General features: G+C 38.7%; 1 protein-coding gene across 1 annotated transcript; it reads left to right on the top strand.

Annotated features, from left to right (window-relative positions):
- The first annotated feature begins 4,606 nt into the window (after window positions 1-4,606).
- adra1aa (adrenoceptor alpha 1Aa) lies at window positions 4,607-15,536 on the top strand. Its single transcript, XM_067522522.1, has 3 exons — window positions 4,607-4,825; window positions 8,051-9,538; window positions 14,272-15,536. Exons 2-3 carry the CDS (start codon window positions 8,641-8,643, stop codon window positions 14,823-14,825), a joined length of 1,452 nt encoding a protein of 483 aa, XP_067378623.1. The 5' UTR covers window positions 4,607-4,825; window positions 8,051-8,640; the 3' UTR covers window positions 14,826-15,536.
- Window positions 15,537-15,703: the final 167 nt, after the last annotated feature.

Here is a 15,703-nt window from a genome sequence, read left to right as displayed (position 1 = left end):
GTTTCCTTACTTAGATCTCACTGTGTTATGTGACTGCATGTTGGCTGCACTCATTAGCTGACAAGGCTGCGTCACTGATGTGTATTACTTTTTATGGCAAATACTTCCCTCTTAACTGTCCTGTCCCCTCACTTGGATGTTCAATACGATCAAGGTCAATGCACTAACTGCTTGCCCTTCCTTAGTCTGAATTTAGAAACATGGCAATTAATTTATCTGTTTTCTGGCCTTGAAACAATCTGTAAGACTGGATAAATCTGCAGTTATTTAACATTCATAAATTCAAAGTTAACAGACCACTGATGCAATAATGTATCTGTTATTAACCCCGCTGCCCTTTTTCTTCCTTTTCAGGCATTACTTCATAGTTGTGTGTCTTTTTTGCTAAAATACATCTGGGTTTTAGGATTTCAGTTCAATTTCCCTGTAAAATCCAGGTGTAATATACATCACAATACTAATAACAATTGACATCTGAAATTGTGATTAATTAATCAGATGCTAGAAAAGACGGTCACCGGTCGGAGGGGGGCAGAGTGTGTTGTCATGTCAGATAATCCCTGTCAATAGACCATAATGCCTGCACAGAGGAGCATCGGAAAATCAGAGCACTCTGAGCCTCCAGGGTGTGTGTGTTTGTGTGTGTGTCTGTGCGTGTGCGTGTGTTTATAAGTTTGTGTGCTAAGGAGACAGCAGCAGTCGCCCCCTTATAACTCCCGGGTATGACACTGAACAATAAGGTAAGGGAGCAGCATTTAGGCCATTATTAGAGTTCTGCTCAAGGTGAAGTTCTGTCTGCTGAGATAATTAGCTCTGACTTCATTACTGCAATTGCAGAGAGCACGACGACTGGAACCCAATAAAAGGCCGAACCATTAGACCATCATGCAATCTTCCTGTGACTCTTTTTACTTTAAAACTACCAGGTTTCGAAAATGATCAAATGTGCCATGTGGGTGGTGCACAGGTGTTGCCAAGCAGCAAGCATATCATAATTTTAGCCAGCAGAAACGAATATTATTCCTATTTCAGGCTATTTTAGGCTCCTCGAGCCACATGTGAAGGGAATGAATGATTGAGTTTATTTATGGATTTGTGCATTGTGCTAATATATTGAATATTTGATGAACACCATGTATGTACACTATGTGGACTACAGACACTGACCTTCTGGGCGTCCAACAGGTTTTGACCTTCTCAGGCAAGGCTCCAGGCTTCTTCATGGTTTCCAAATGATGAATCCCAACACACGTTGGTGAACCTTTGACTTTTCCTCCAGGACCACCATGAAACTGACATCTGTGGGTTTAAATATAATGTCTCTGTATCTTGTGTAACTTGTCATGTAATTTGGTACAGACATTTTTGTTCTCCTTGGTATAATTTGTTACAACTTTGGTGGTACCCTTATTTTTCTTCTACTGTCATTACTAGGAAATTTTTATCCAGTAGTAGGGTTCATGATCTAAAACCTGCAAAACCACTGACATTCCCATAAGCCAACAATACATTGTGTTTAGTGCTAAGTGCTACATTACACCTGCTAAACATGAGCCTGTCTGATGTTAGCAAGACATCGAAACTCGTTTGCTCGTGGTCTGTGTGTTTAAATCTGTTACAGACACATATGTCATTACCCAAATAATATGTACTTCCTCTTGTAATAAAATTATGATTCAAATGTGATTTTGATTGAATCATCAAATCCTTATTGAATATTTTTCATAGAAGCCTAGGATGTCATGTATAATAAATGCCAACCAGTAATGATGAAAAGGTAATAATTTGAGGACCGGCAGATATTGTATGTCATACAAAGTGGTTGCAGAAAGTTACATGAACATGTCTGATAAATCTGTCCAGTGCTACTGATGAGCCACTTTAATCTGCATTTCAGCTGGAAGGCTAAGGTTAGCTGCAGTTGTAAGTGGGAAGACTGCAGACTGCTGCAGCACACTTTACACAAAGAGCTTCATCAACCTGATGACGAAGTCTATCACCTTTATTTTGCAATGTCAACTCAGATTTTTTCTGAGTTGAAAAAAATCAGTGGCTCTGTGGCCTTGAGAATATGATTGCAACACAATAGATAAAGTGGCTGTTTCCATTTTGAATTTTCCTGTTGAATGGAAAGCATTTTATATATCTATATATATATATTTATAAAGCTAAATACCATTTTACAGTTGCACAAACAAATCAGTACCCTGCAGCATAATGATAGCTGTCTTTATTTACCTGCTTTTTGGGGGGAAGGTCATCAGATTAAGAAATACAGAAGAGGAAATCTCTTGATATGCAATTAAAGTGAATGTCTTTGTAAATGCCAACATTAGTGTGAAAGCTCAGCTCAGGTTTGTTGCCTCCATGATGGGATATGTTTCTTCCAGTGCAGAGATATTGATTTCAGTATCTTTCAAACTCAGCAGCCCGCCTCACTGCATGGGCGACTCAGAAAGGTAATTGCTTTTACAACAGGTCTTGGTTAATGCTACCGACCCTAACAAGATGCAAATACAAAGAAATCCACAAGCACAGAAAAAAACATATGAGTACCACTTCACAGATTATCTGTTTTGTAATATTTTTATGACAAAAGATAAAGCCGGGGGAGTTTCACTGGGTAGTTTTGAATGCATATGTAATTACACATGAATTGTCCTGCTGTTGCAGTAAAGAGGCTACTTATTTAGAAAGTTGTCTGTGTGCATCGGTACAAGGCAGTCATGCATGCATGCAATGATGAGCCATAATCTTTGTAAATGTTAGGATAATTGTGATTTAAAATGCTGTGAAATTGTTTTTGTTTGTTTTTTACCGAAACTCCATCTGTGACAATTGCTTTTATAAAATAATCAATTTATGATGCACACAAAATGTCAAGGTACTGTTATTCAGTACATTTTACTGAAATGTATTTTTAAACACCTGCTCATGATTTTGCCTCTGACATGACAAAGTGGATTTGTCACAAAGATATAGCCACAAGAAGACAATCCCAGAGCATTGTAAGATAAAAGTCACTGACAGCGGTGAGAAGCTGTACTTTAAATGGTCAAATATTTATTTAAAAGATGAGCCTAACATCTTTCTGGTGAGCTGGTAGCAGCCCCAGGTAAAGTCTTTTTATCTGGAGCCTAGCGGAAAAACAATGAATACACCAACTGGCTAAACTGAAGATTTGTCCACTGTGGGAAGAAAAGAATCAACCCCAAAAAAATCAATGTACTGTGCTTATTCATGTGTGCTCGTGGGTGTGTTAGAGCGCTTGTTTCTGCTTCGACACTTCATCTTAGCTTATTTGGAAAAAGATTTTCAGAAGTACAAGCACAGCGGTTGTTGAAAAACATGTCCCTGGTGAAATTGCAGGCCCCGTTCAATTGCAATTGACTGTTAAGCCTTAGTCATTACAAATGTGTATTGACTGAGTTGTGCAACAGATTAAGGGTATATACAGCATAAGGTTTGTATAAACAGTATGTGCATCATATCTTAATTCTATTCACATCACAAAAATTCATAGCAGAGGAAGATGCCGAACATCTTGATTAAGCAATCAAAAATTTACTGTGGTAATTTAATGTCAAAGCACATTGGCTTTATATTTAAACAGTCAATAGTCTTTATGTTGGATAAAAGGAAAAAGATTTAATACAGTGTAATTTATGAGTGTATGGCAGGGTGCAGGACAAATAAGGGAAGAAGATAAAAGATAAAGTAATAGGCTAAAATTAGTTTGTCAGGGATATAAATTACAGTTTAAGTAAATCAATTAATTACAGACATTATTCACATCCCCAACTGAATTAATACTGTTGCTGAAAAGGAGAAATATTGACATTTAATGTACTTAAGTACATTTAATGTCCTTATTTAATGTACTTTAATAGACTTTTGGAATTTACACGAAGAGAATAGAAACATTTTAAAAATATATAAAACTCTTATCAGCATGCTGTTGAAATTATGATAAAACACAGGGAACATTTTGAATCAAAGCGAGCATATATAACAATATGAGATAATTTAAAATACAGACAAATATGCACTTCTGTCAAGGACAGGACACGACTTTTAAAAACTGCCAGCTAGTCATCAATATAAAGAATGACATTTTCTATTTTTGCCATTTATGAGTAATGTTTTTACCACATGAATGACTAACTCCAGCTGAAGTAATGGCAATTGCTAATTCACAGGAAACAGTTTGAGTTTTAAACTAATTCGAAGGACCTTCGTCTTCAGTCAAAGTGGTCAGCAGGTTCTTCATATCTGGGGAGATTTTAACAGAACACGTTGCAATTAATGTTGAAAACATTATGCGTCTTTTTATTACTGTTTACAAAGAAACTTGGGGTACTTCATCACACAGTGTCTCCACTCATTGTATTCAGTGGCAGTTTGGTGCCAAGGTAAGTGACCCTAACTAATGAAACAATTTTGAATGAAAAGTCATTGGTGTTAGACGCTGACTGGAAGCGATGACGCACGGGGAGTGATGCTGAAGCGCAGTGAGGTGATGTGAGGATGAGGATGGTTGGTTGGGTGGTGCTGTCAGGGGGATGGGGTGGGGTGTTTGGGTGGGGGGGTTACACAGCGGGGGAAAGTGGTTCGAAGAAAAGGCAATGAGTCATTTGGTTTTCATCGTCGTGTGAAGAGACTAGGAGCACCTGAGGGTCGGATTGGTACCGGCATGTGAGGGTTCTTCATGATGAGCGCAGTTGGCTTTCACTACACCGTCTCCCGGTGCGAGTCGGCAATGACAGCCGAGTCCAAACGTGGCTCAGGGAAGCCGTCGGGGTGTGAAAATCCAACGCAAAGTTAGGTGAGTCGCGGAAAAATGTCATTTCAGGTGTTTAAGAGAAGCTTTGTGAATGAATATTTATTCCCTGCTTTTATTATTTCTAATTTACGCGCTTCTTCATTTGCTCTACGTGTTAGAAATGTGGACGGTGGGGAAATTTTTTTAATTCTGTCCAAATTCGGACTTATTGGCTACAAAAGGGTGAAAGATTTCCGAGAATTCAAACCTCATCTCATGTTCGGTTGTGCAGGAGAGGGACAAAACAATAATGTAATTCCCTTTTGCGGGATTTGGTTGTCCAAAATAAAACGGTAGGTTGCACTGATCCATAAATAGTTTGTTTACAAGATGCTTCTTTTTTAATCAAATCTTTCTATGTTTGAAGCTTATGTGTTAAAGATTATAAAAATAAGAAGAAATCACCTTTTAATATGGTTCAAGATAGCAGAAAAATGCACTGTGAGGTTTCTATAGTGACAATAGACCATAACAAGTCCCTGCTTCTGTAATTTTGTTAAGGTGGATGGCACTTTCTGTCTGCTATCACCTATAATCCCGCAAAGTGGCCTCAGGTTATAAAGCTGGGATCAACCCCAGCACACCAATGAAGAGGCAGAGATCATATCTGAGTGACAATGGATATTTACTCCTGGTCAATTAAAATACCTACAGGCAGAGCTATGTGTCTCAGCCTGTCCCCAACATTACTGTGGAGTCTTCTTCAAGCAGCAGCAGCAGCACATCAATCACTTCAACATGTTTCTGCCTGGAAAATAGCCAATAACTAAAAGTCTATTTTTGTATGTTACACTGGGGTGGAGAAAGGTGCATGTAACCCCAGGGACTTTAAATGTTTTTTTTTGTTGTTGTTTTTTTAATGCAAACTACTAAATGCATCTGAGCAAGGCATCTGACCCTCAGTGCCGGTTCATGCTTACACCTGCTCTTTCACTGGGCAACTTTGACTCTCTGTAAATATTAAATTCATACTGCAATTTACAATATTACAATCAAAAGGTCTTGTTTATCAAAAGCCCAATGAAACTAAGTTTTGTTACTTTTACTTAATCTTAAAATTAATAGTTTTAATCATGAGTCTTGTCAATATAAGGTATAAACTGAATGAACAAATAATATATCAGTCAATCTCATTAAAATATTCCCAGCTTGTAATTAGGTCAGTTATCAAATAATTAGTCTTTTTAGCAAACTTTATCATATTAAAATTATGAAAAGATAAAAGGGATTCCCAGACTTTTCACAGTCCTAATATTCACTGAGCAGAGATAAATGTCAGATCAACGTCTCTTTACTTGTACTGTAAAAATCATCTGCCACGTTGATGTAATATTAAACTGACCTGAAACTTCGTTACATGACTGAAAGGATCAAGTTAATATGAATTTGTCTGACAGGAAATCCATCAAGCTTATTGTTTTCAGTTCTTTTATAAAAACATGACAGCGCCAAACAATTAGAATGCAGCAGAGACAATTAATACTTTAAGATGATAAAAATATGATCATGTAATGAGCTCCTATGGATCAACATGTGACTCTTACTGTCATAATTACCTTAGAGACATCCCCCCAACACTCTATATGAGTGGGTGGGAGAAGCTCACAGGTGCAGCGCTATGATGGCTGCTGTATCCAGGCTTTGCAGCACCATGCCAGCACAGAGGAGAACCTGAGACATAAAACTCCATCAAACGTGTAAAACAGGTGTAGATCCTGTGCGGAGCAGAGGCTTTTGGGCACAAAGGAAAAGGTGGCTAGTGGTTAAAAGTGTGACAAAGAGAAATGGAGGAAAGGAAATGGTGGTATGATGGTAAGTATGTTTAGCCTTGGAATTGTTTTGAAATCTGAGAAAAGGAAGACAGATGGATAGATAGACAGATGGATAGATAGATAGATAGATAGATAGATAGATAGATAGATAGATAGATAGATAGATAGATAGATAGATAGATAGATAGATAGATAGATAGATAGATAGATAGATAGATAGATAGATAGATAGATAGATAGATAGATAGATAGATAGATAGATAGATAGTAGAAAAGAGGGCAACTCAGAGTGAACTTTTAATTTAGTCTCAAATAAAGAAGCTTAACAAAATCCGAAAATCATCAGCATGGTTGCATTACTTTTTTTAGTCCCATAATCTAGGCTACATTTAGTTTAAGGAACATCCACTTTGCAAATGTCAGTAATCCGCACAGACAAGATTAATTTCACATCTGTCAAAGTAGTTTGCATGGCAAGATGTTGTTTAGAATTCAGTACAGTAAAAATGAATTTAAATCAATGCATCAAAGTCATGGGGAGCTTTCGGCAACCCTGGAATAGCAGTGTGAAGTAATGACACTCAGGTAGAAACGCAAACTGAGCAACTGTGGAGGTGGAGCTACAAGACAATTAGCTACACTCATCATGAGCCTAGTATAGTAAAGAAGTAAAACAGCTGACCTGGCACAGGTGAAAGCTCTGATTAATCTGCTTCACGATGCTTGTTTATATGTACATATATGTTATATGTTTGTTTATCATATCCAAAAAAACTAAAGACGTTTGTTTTGTTTTTACTTTTTCACCTTTATACAAAGCCAGATTAGGTTTGTTCCTATTTGCAGTCTTTATGATAAGTTAAGCGAATTAGCAATAAGGTGAATAAGCTTCTTTTTGAGCGCTGAACTACTGAATTCCTTAAAACCATTAGTGGTGCAAAGGCTAGGAAAATGTAGAAACAATTAATGTCAACCTGTTGGCTAATATTGTATTGTTTTAACCTTTAAGTGTTTAGAGGTCACGGTGACATATTGACGAGTTTGGAGGTTGAAGGTCAGGGAGCAGGACGCTGAGGATTGTATTACCACCTCCAAACAGTTAAAGAATACACGTCAGGTGTCGGTCTGGCTTTGTGTGATTTTTTTAGATGGTTCAGTGAAACAGGCAACTGGGTCAGTCCTGATGTTGTTTCCTTTATTCAGTAACCTCGCATTCAGTTTGGTCGATAAGCACAAGGTGAGGTTGTGGTCACATTGATTTGACGGCAACTGCGGCTCAGACATTGTCTCTCCCCTACAGTCATGATAGAGCGAAGCCTAGGTAACATGGCAGGAGGGAAAATACAAAAATAAAGAAACAGTGCACAAAACAAGGATGAATGCATTTGTTTTTGATGATATGTGATTGATGTATCAATTCTCTCAAAAAAAGATTATTCTGTCTCTCTTTTCAAAGGCACTGGATACTGTCGCTGTAGCTTCCTTGTTCAAGCTGAAATTGCCCCCTGTGTTCAACAAGAGGAACGTGGATGCTGACTACTGCTCCCCTATCGTCCATCCCTGAAAAGTGGTTTCTCACTCCAATTTCTGAGATAATGAACCTGAATTTTGTGCCTAAGCTCCAATTTTCGACGCAGAGAACGTCCAAAGATTTCTCTAAGATGCGTATAGCGATTTGTTCAAGTGTTTTTGCACCAGCTGCCTAATAACATCCAGTTTTACCATTTGAAACATTTTCAAAATAGATTACCAGATTTCAGCGCAGTGGGCTCTGTCTGCATGTATTATACTTCTCTCCCAGTGTTTCTGCCTGCATCCTGTAGTTTTATTTTTCTTGATGCATTGCTAATGCAATGGCTCATTTGCCAGAGGCATCATCATTCAAATTATGTTTTGACAAGGCAGACTTAATATGATCATTACTCTAATGGCATTCATGAGAATGCCCTGGTGTCCTTTTTCTCCTGTAGAGAACTTAAATAGGTGTATTTCAGTCTATCTTTGCTGCACAGGACAGTGCTGAGCATCAGCTTAGTACTGGAGCAGATGGTTCCCGTGCTGGACAATATGACCCCAGCTCCTCTGATACAGAACTGCTCCAACTGCAGCCAGGTTTTAGTCCCAGAGCTCAATGTGGTGAAGGCTGTGGTTTTAGGTTTGGTTCTTGGTGTCTTCATAGCGTTTGGAGTTGTGGGAAACATCCTGGTAATCCTCTCAGTAGTTTGTTATCGAAACCTGAGGACAGTCACGCATTATTTCATAGTTAATCTAGCTGTGGCGGACTTGCTGCTGAGCTCCACTGTACTACCCTTTTCTGCCATTTTTGAGATCCTGGATCGTTGGGTGTTTGGAAGAACCTTTTGTAATGTTTGGGCAGCTGTGGACGTGCTCTGTTGCACTGCTTCCATCATGAGTCTCTGTGTGATCTCTGTGGACCGCTACATTGGAGTCAGTTACCCTCTGCGTTACCCGGCTATAATGACAAAAGAAAGGGCTCTGTTGGCAGTGATGATACTGTGGGTGCTGTCTATCATCATATCGGTCGGACCTTTGTTTGGCTGGAAAGAGCCAGAACCAGAGGATGAGTCCATCTGCAAGATCACAGAGGAGCCAGGTTATGCTATCTTCTCCGCTGTGGGCTCCTTTTACCTACCTCTGGCCATCATATTGGCCATGTACTGTCGAGTTTATGTGGTAGCTCACAGAGAGAGCCAGGGCCTGAAGGAAGGCCACAAGACAGAGAAATCGGATTCAGAACATGTGATACTCAGGATACACAGAGGCAACACAACCGTATCAGAGGACGAGGCCCTTCGCAGCCGAACTCATTTTGCCCTGCGGCTGCTTAAGTTCTCACGTGAGAAGAAGGCTGCAAAGACCTTGGGAATTGTGGTTGGCTGTTTCGTGTTGTGTTGGCTGCCCTTTTTCCTGGTGCTGCCCATCGGTGAGTATCATCATGTTCAACTTGTTTGCGATGCCTAATTTTGCTAACAAAATGGTGTCCAAGCAACAATTGTCCATGACATCCACTCAGTATTATTTAAACAATCTTTATTGAATTACTTATCACTAATTATTTACTGAATTATATTTTTTAATTTTAGACACTTTCTGGGCAAGGTTTGATGAGAAGATTGTGTTTGTACAGTAAATGTGAAGATTCAGTCCTCATTAGGTAGTTTAACTAGTTTACAATCCTGACTTTGTCCAAAGCTAAAAATTTTAATTTACATTTGGTAAATGGTCTGCACTTATATAGCGCTTTTCTACCTATTGGCACTCAAAGCGCTTTACACTGCTTCTTATTTACCCATTCACACTCACAATCACACACACATTCACACACCGATGGGGGAGCTGCTATGCAGCTGGCCAACACTCACCGGGAGCAACTAAGTTGGGGTTCAGTGTCTTGCTCAAGGACACTTTGACATGTGACCAGAGGAGCCAGGGATTGAACCAACAACTGTGAGATTGGTGGACAACCACTCTACCTTCCTGCACCACAGTTGCCCCCATTTACATTTAATCATTTAGCAGACGCTTTTTTAGCAGACTTACAAGTGAGGTACAAGGCAAGCAAAAATCTAAGTCACCTACCAAAATCAACTCCACCTAGCAGCAAGCTCACGGATGAATTTGTTTAGTCTTGTTACCAAACTTTATGCTAATTAAGTAAAGTGTCTCCTGGCTCCAGTGTCTGAATGGAACTCCTTATAAGAAATAAAATTAGCATACTATATTCTATTCTATTATTTCAAGATGCACAGGACAGTTGAAACTCTGATTTTAGAATTTTAGTCAATAATATTTTAAGTTGCTCACCTGGACTATGACATGCAAGTCACATCACATTTGGGAAGCTATTTAACTTCTACAGTACATTAATTACAAACCTCTCCATCGATTTATGCTTTTCCCAGGTTTTAAGCAGTGGCGACCTGTAACACTTTGATGATGTTAATTGAATTATTCCTCCTTCTGGGAGCACACTGACTTTTATATCATCCAGACAAGCCTTGTGGCCTCCTGGGCAGCACAGTAAATGCTCTGACTCGACCAGGTAGACTCTCTATATATAGGCTCAATAAATCTTTCAAATCACTGACAGCCTCCAGTCTGTCTGTAAACAAAAGCTTAGAATAATATATTTCACACATTGACCCATGAAGAAAGTGTCAAGCCATTCCAGAATGATAGACATCAGTGTCAAACCTTATATGATGTTCCCTTTAAGAGGTTGATGAAGATAAGCTAGAAAGCAAATGCATGCCTTGCATGCACTGATGTGCTGGTGTCAATGTGAAAAGGAAATCTAAACCAAGTAGATATGAGATATGACAAAACCCTCACATATCCCTCAGGGTTTTTATTTATTCCATGCTCTCATGCTTGTAAATATAGCTGCTTCTATTTTCCTGAGTACTTTCCTGACTGGCAAATGAAGAAAAGCCTCAGCTTAGCAATGCTCCCTTAGTGATACTGGCGTCAGGCTGCATACCGCTGCCACATAAGTCTGTGGACAATGACAGATTTAGCAATGAATCACCTAGCAATGATGTAGTTTTGATGTGTAGAGCTACATAAGTTGTGATTGTCTGAGTTGGTTTATTTGAGTAAACATTGTACTGTGGGAATTTGATTATGTGAAAAACTAAAAAAGGCGAACTCATTCCACTCTGTGTCTATTTGAGGATTGTTTCCTTCTCTCTTTAACATTCCACAAGTGTGCACTGTTGCACCTTTACGAATATCCATAGCATCACAGTCTGCTGACCCACCATGGGGCACGCCTCTAAAGCCTAGAAAATGTATTTAAAGCTTCACCAATCAAAATTTTAAAAAGGAGTCAAATGTCTATGTGTAATGTGAAAGGTGTCTGATAACTCTGCAATTATCCCTAGCTGTGCTATGTTTTTTAATGTCTTTCACTTACATACTCCACATATTAATAGACAACTCTGGTCTGAAATAAAACAAAACAAAAGTGTCATTTTTCGCATTAATTAATAAATGTGTTTTGTGAATATATGCTTCAAATATCCCTTGCTTCATCAAACCTGCCTAGAGCCATAACACCATTGACATTTTACAAGTGCGCTGCTACCACTTGCGTGTGAGTACCACTCATCTGTCAGATCATTGTTTACTGCTTTGGTTCACTCGCAGCTGTCATCAACCTTGACTCGAGTAGCAGGCAGGTGTTTTTCAGCAGGAAAATAAAAATTTTACAAAATCTCCACTAATACAGGAAAGCACTGATTTCATCAGTTGGCCAGAAACACAGCTACAAATGAGCTCAATGAGTGCATTTACATGCACTTAATTAACCAGGTTTCTCGGGTAATCGGGCAACAAAATATACATGTACTCAAGAAACGTGGCTAGTGGAAATTCATGTACACTGTAAATGCAGCAGTAGAATAATGTGATTTCTCAGACTTATTTTGGCTCACAGATTGTACCTGTATAGTGACAGAAAACGCTGCTTCCTGACTTTTTGCTGTGTTCATGCCTCTGCATAATAGAGAAGCAGAGTGACAGCGCAGTGGGAGATAGGAAAAGTGAGGGGAAAGAGAGACACAGCTGATCCACAGTGCAAACTGTCTGAATAAACTTCTTTAAAATTCAACAAGGCATTTTGTGCTCATTTCATTTTCATTTAGACTTTGACGGCATTGCTCCTACAATGATCCCTTAATGACTTTTCCTCAGTCAGTCTTTCATGCAGCAGCTTGTTCCTGTTCATGTTTGCAGCCTGTTGCTATACACATGCACTGTTGAAGAAAGATGATTAGAAATGTGGTTACGCACCCATATATCAAAGAAATCCGCATTCTCCAGGAGAAATGGAAAGACCAAGTATCCCTAATCCCCTGCCCTTATTTAGAAAACCAGGTTTCCCTTTTACATGACAGTTAATAACTCAGCTTTCCAAAGAAAGTCGAGATACTTAAGTCCATTTAAAATCACTTCATGTTTGCAGGCTGTATCAAAAATTGTTTGTGGCCAATATATAATAAGTGGCCAATATCAATTAATGCTGCTTTAAAATTAATGTTATGGTTAGAAAATTGCATTTAGTCATATTTTAATCGTTCTGGAATATTTTAATCATTAGCGTTAGCTATAGTGTTATTGTCTATATTACTAAGCTATTTGATTAATGCAGGCAAGAAATATTGTCTCCTCCCCTGCTTTTTGTATTTGTCCTAGAATGCACCATTTTGTCACTGTCAGGTGAAAACATCATATTTCAGCTGTGAAAAACACACCATAAGTTATACAACAGACTTTAAAATATACAAAAATTGCACTAATGCAGTTTCCAGATGATGCTGCTGTGATTTAAGACTATACATTTATTCAACAGATACTTTTCTAGTTGCACTCAAAAAATGAATCTATCAAGGGTACCAGCAATACCAGAGTTGTTCTTTTTGCCACAGCTGTGGATACGACGTATGAGCTATAGGCACAAAATAATTTGCTCTCAAACTCTTTCCATCTCTTTTTTCTATCTCTAAATCTCATGCTCATTTTTCAAAAGCCCACGTTTAACTGTCTGCAACAGCTCGCCCAATAATGCATTTCACAGGACAGCTTCTCCCCTGCTACCTCGATGATAGATAGATATATTGCAGCCACACAAGAAGTCAGCCATTTAATTATTTTAATGTTTCACTGGTACCCACTAGATACAGTATGTGAAGAGTCACCTGCATTTACACTGACAAGCAGGCCGGTATGTAATGTGCCTATTGCTTCTTCATTAAAAACCCCACTAACTATCTCCTATGACTGAGCAACACAATGTATGACGGTTATTTTAATAAAACCCGTAGCTTGATAGCAAGTGAGTGGCTTGTTTTTTTAAAAACTGGATAGAACAACCAAAAATAAATCGTCTGGAGTGGATGTACAGTAAATGAGAGCAATGATGTGTTTCTCAGTAGTTGCAGATCTGTTGGGTATCCAGTCCACTAATGGTTGTTTATAAGGAATAAACTGAAGCTTTAAAAATGGTATATGCATAATGGAAGGTGTGCTATAGCTCAAGGGACAGCATATTTATTGGTTAGTTAATTTATCACATTGACTCAGAGTGAAATTTCTAAGAGGATGAATTTTGGTGGCAATCTGTTGTTTTCCCCTTTAGTATGACCAGCAGATTAATGTTTTGACTTATTTTTTAATGAAACAGTTTGATGACATTTGAAGACATTTAAACATATTGTCATGTCACCCCACAGGATGAATTCTTAAAACTCAGGTCATCTGCTGACATTTCACTACTTTTCTAACTGAAACATATTTAAATTATTACCACATATATTCAAAATTCCTAGAAGACAAACTTTGGCCATACCTTCATCCAGCTCCATCACCAGATCAAATATTTAATTTTCCCCATTTGACTCATGACAGCTTAGCTAACAGCTATAGATTTATATGCCCACACGTTAAATTAAGATTGTAAAAGATTAACTAGTACACATTAGCATGCCAACCTTTAAGCTGTATGTTGCTAGTCATGCTAATATTACCATTTAATTAAAATTTCTGCTGTGCTAAAATGCAGCCTCACAGAGCCATCAACATAACTGTATGACTGCATGTTTCTGACAATAAATCATAATTATTCTTTCTTTTCTTATGTGGTTACTGTCCCTACAGGCTCTATGTTCCCTGCATACAGACCTTCAGAGACTGTGTTCAAGATCACCTTCTGGCTTGGTTACTTCAACAGCTGCATTAATCCCATCATCTACCCATGCTCCAACCAGGAGTTTAAGAAAGCTTTCCAGAGTTTACTCGGAGCACACTGTTTAAGAATGACTCCCAAACCACACCATCACCACCTGAGTGCAAGTCAAAGTCAAACTAAAGGTCACAACCAGCCCCTCACTCTGGGCCTGGACAACAGGGCAGCTCCCTGTCGCCTCAGTCCCTCCTCTTCTATGGCCCTGTCCAGAACTCCTTCCTTCAGAGACGGCAGGGAGTGGAAGGTCTTTTCTGAAGGCCCCACACGTGCATCTGGACCAGCTGAGACGGGCAGGGCTAAAGTGGCCAAACTCTGCAGTAAAAGCTTTCATCGGACCTGCTGCTGCATCCTTAGCCATGGGACTCCCCCACAGGATTCAGACTGTGCCCAACCCCCTTCTGTCAGAAACGTTCCCACTATTAAAATCCACCAACTGTCCCTGTCAGAAAAAGGAGAGCCTGTATAACCACTGTAATCCTTCCTCCATTAGTCATGATTTCCCTATCAAGGTCATAGATGAGAATGTACTTCCTTTTGCGCCACTAATATCCCAGTGGATGAAATGTATTATAATAGAAGCTGCTTTGAAGTTTACATTTAAAATATTTCAACTTTAATATTATGCTTTGTTTTTTCCTGAATGCAACATTGTCATCTTTCAAAGAATTGTCACAGGCTATGTCTGACCCTTTTATGATGGTGGTTGGGGAACTTTCTTCTTACTTTCTGAATGCAAACTTCCACAAAATACTGCTTGGTAGATTTTTCAGCATATTGGTGGCACAATTGTACCTTTTTGGATTTTGAGAATACAGCAAATGTCCTTCAAATTTTGGAAATGTGGACCAAATGGTAAGATGGAGAGATTGAGAGTAGAAAAACTGCGAACTCCTTTCCTCCAGAGAGTCAGGAGATTTATACTGTACATGTTTACATATTTATGTTTCAGAAAAGCAATTCAAAGGTATAAAAATGTAAATAGGAAAGTTTTATATGTTGCATGATTTGACCAAATGTTTGAGAAACTGGTTGGTGGTGTTGGTGCTATGTCCAACATTTGCCTAATGCTCTTCCTGTTGTCAAAGCGTTGTTTGTGTACTGCTCTGTACACAGTACAAACTAAGAGACCTCGCGTACTTCCATGTCACATTATAATAAATTTGTATGACATATTTCTAACCAGGGATTCATGGGGACATTTTTGGACTCTTGTTGTGGCTTTCTTTTCTTTTTCTAGGATTCATTCCATAAATATATAGCCCCTCAAAAACTGTAGTTCATCTGTCCACATTCCCACAATTTCATGTACCTCAGAGTGATGCCAGATGGGTGTCTTAATATACT

This window comes from Channa argus, chromosome 11, assembly GCF_033026475.1.
Source record: "Channa argus isolate prfri chromosome 11, Channa argus male v1.0, whole genome shotgun sequence".
Classification (NCBI taxonomy): domain Eukaryota; kingdom Metazoa; phylum Chordata; class Actinopteri; order Anabantiformes; family Channidae; genus Channa; species Channa argus.
Note: the sequence above shows the minus strand (reverse complement) of the source record. Positions and strands in the feature narration are given on the sequence as shown.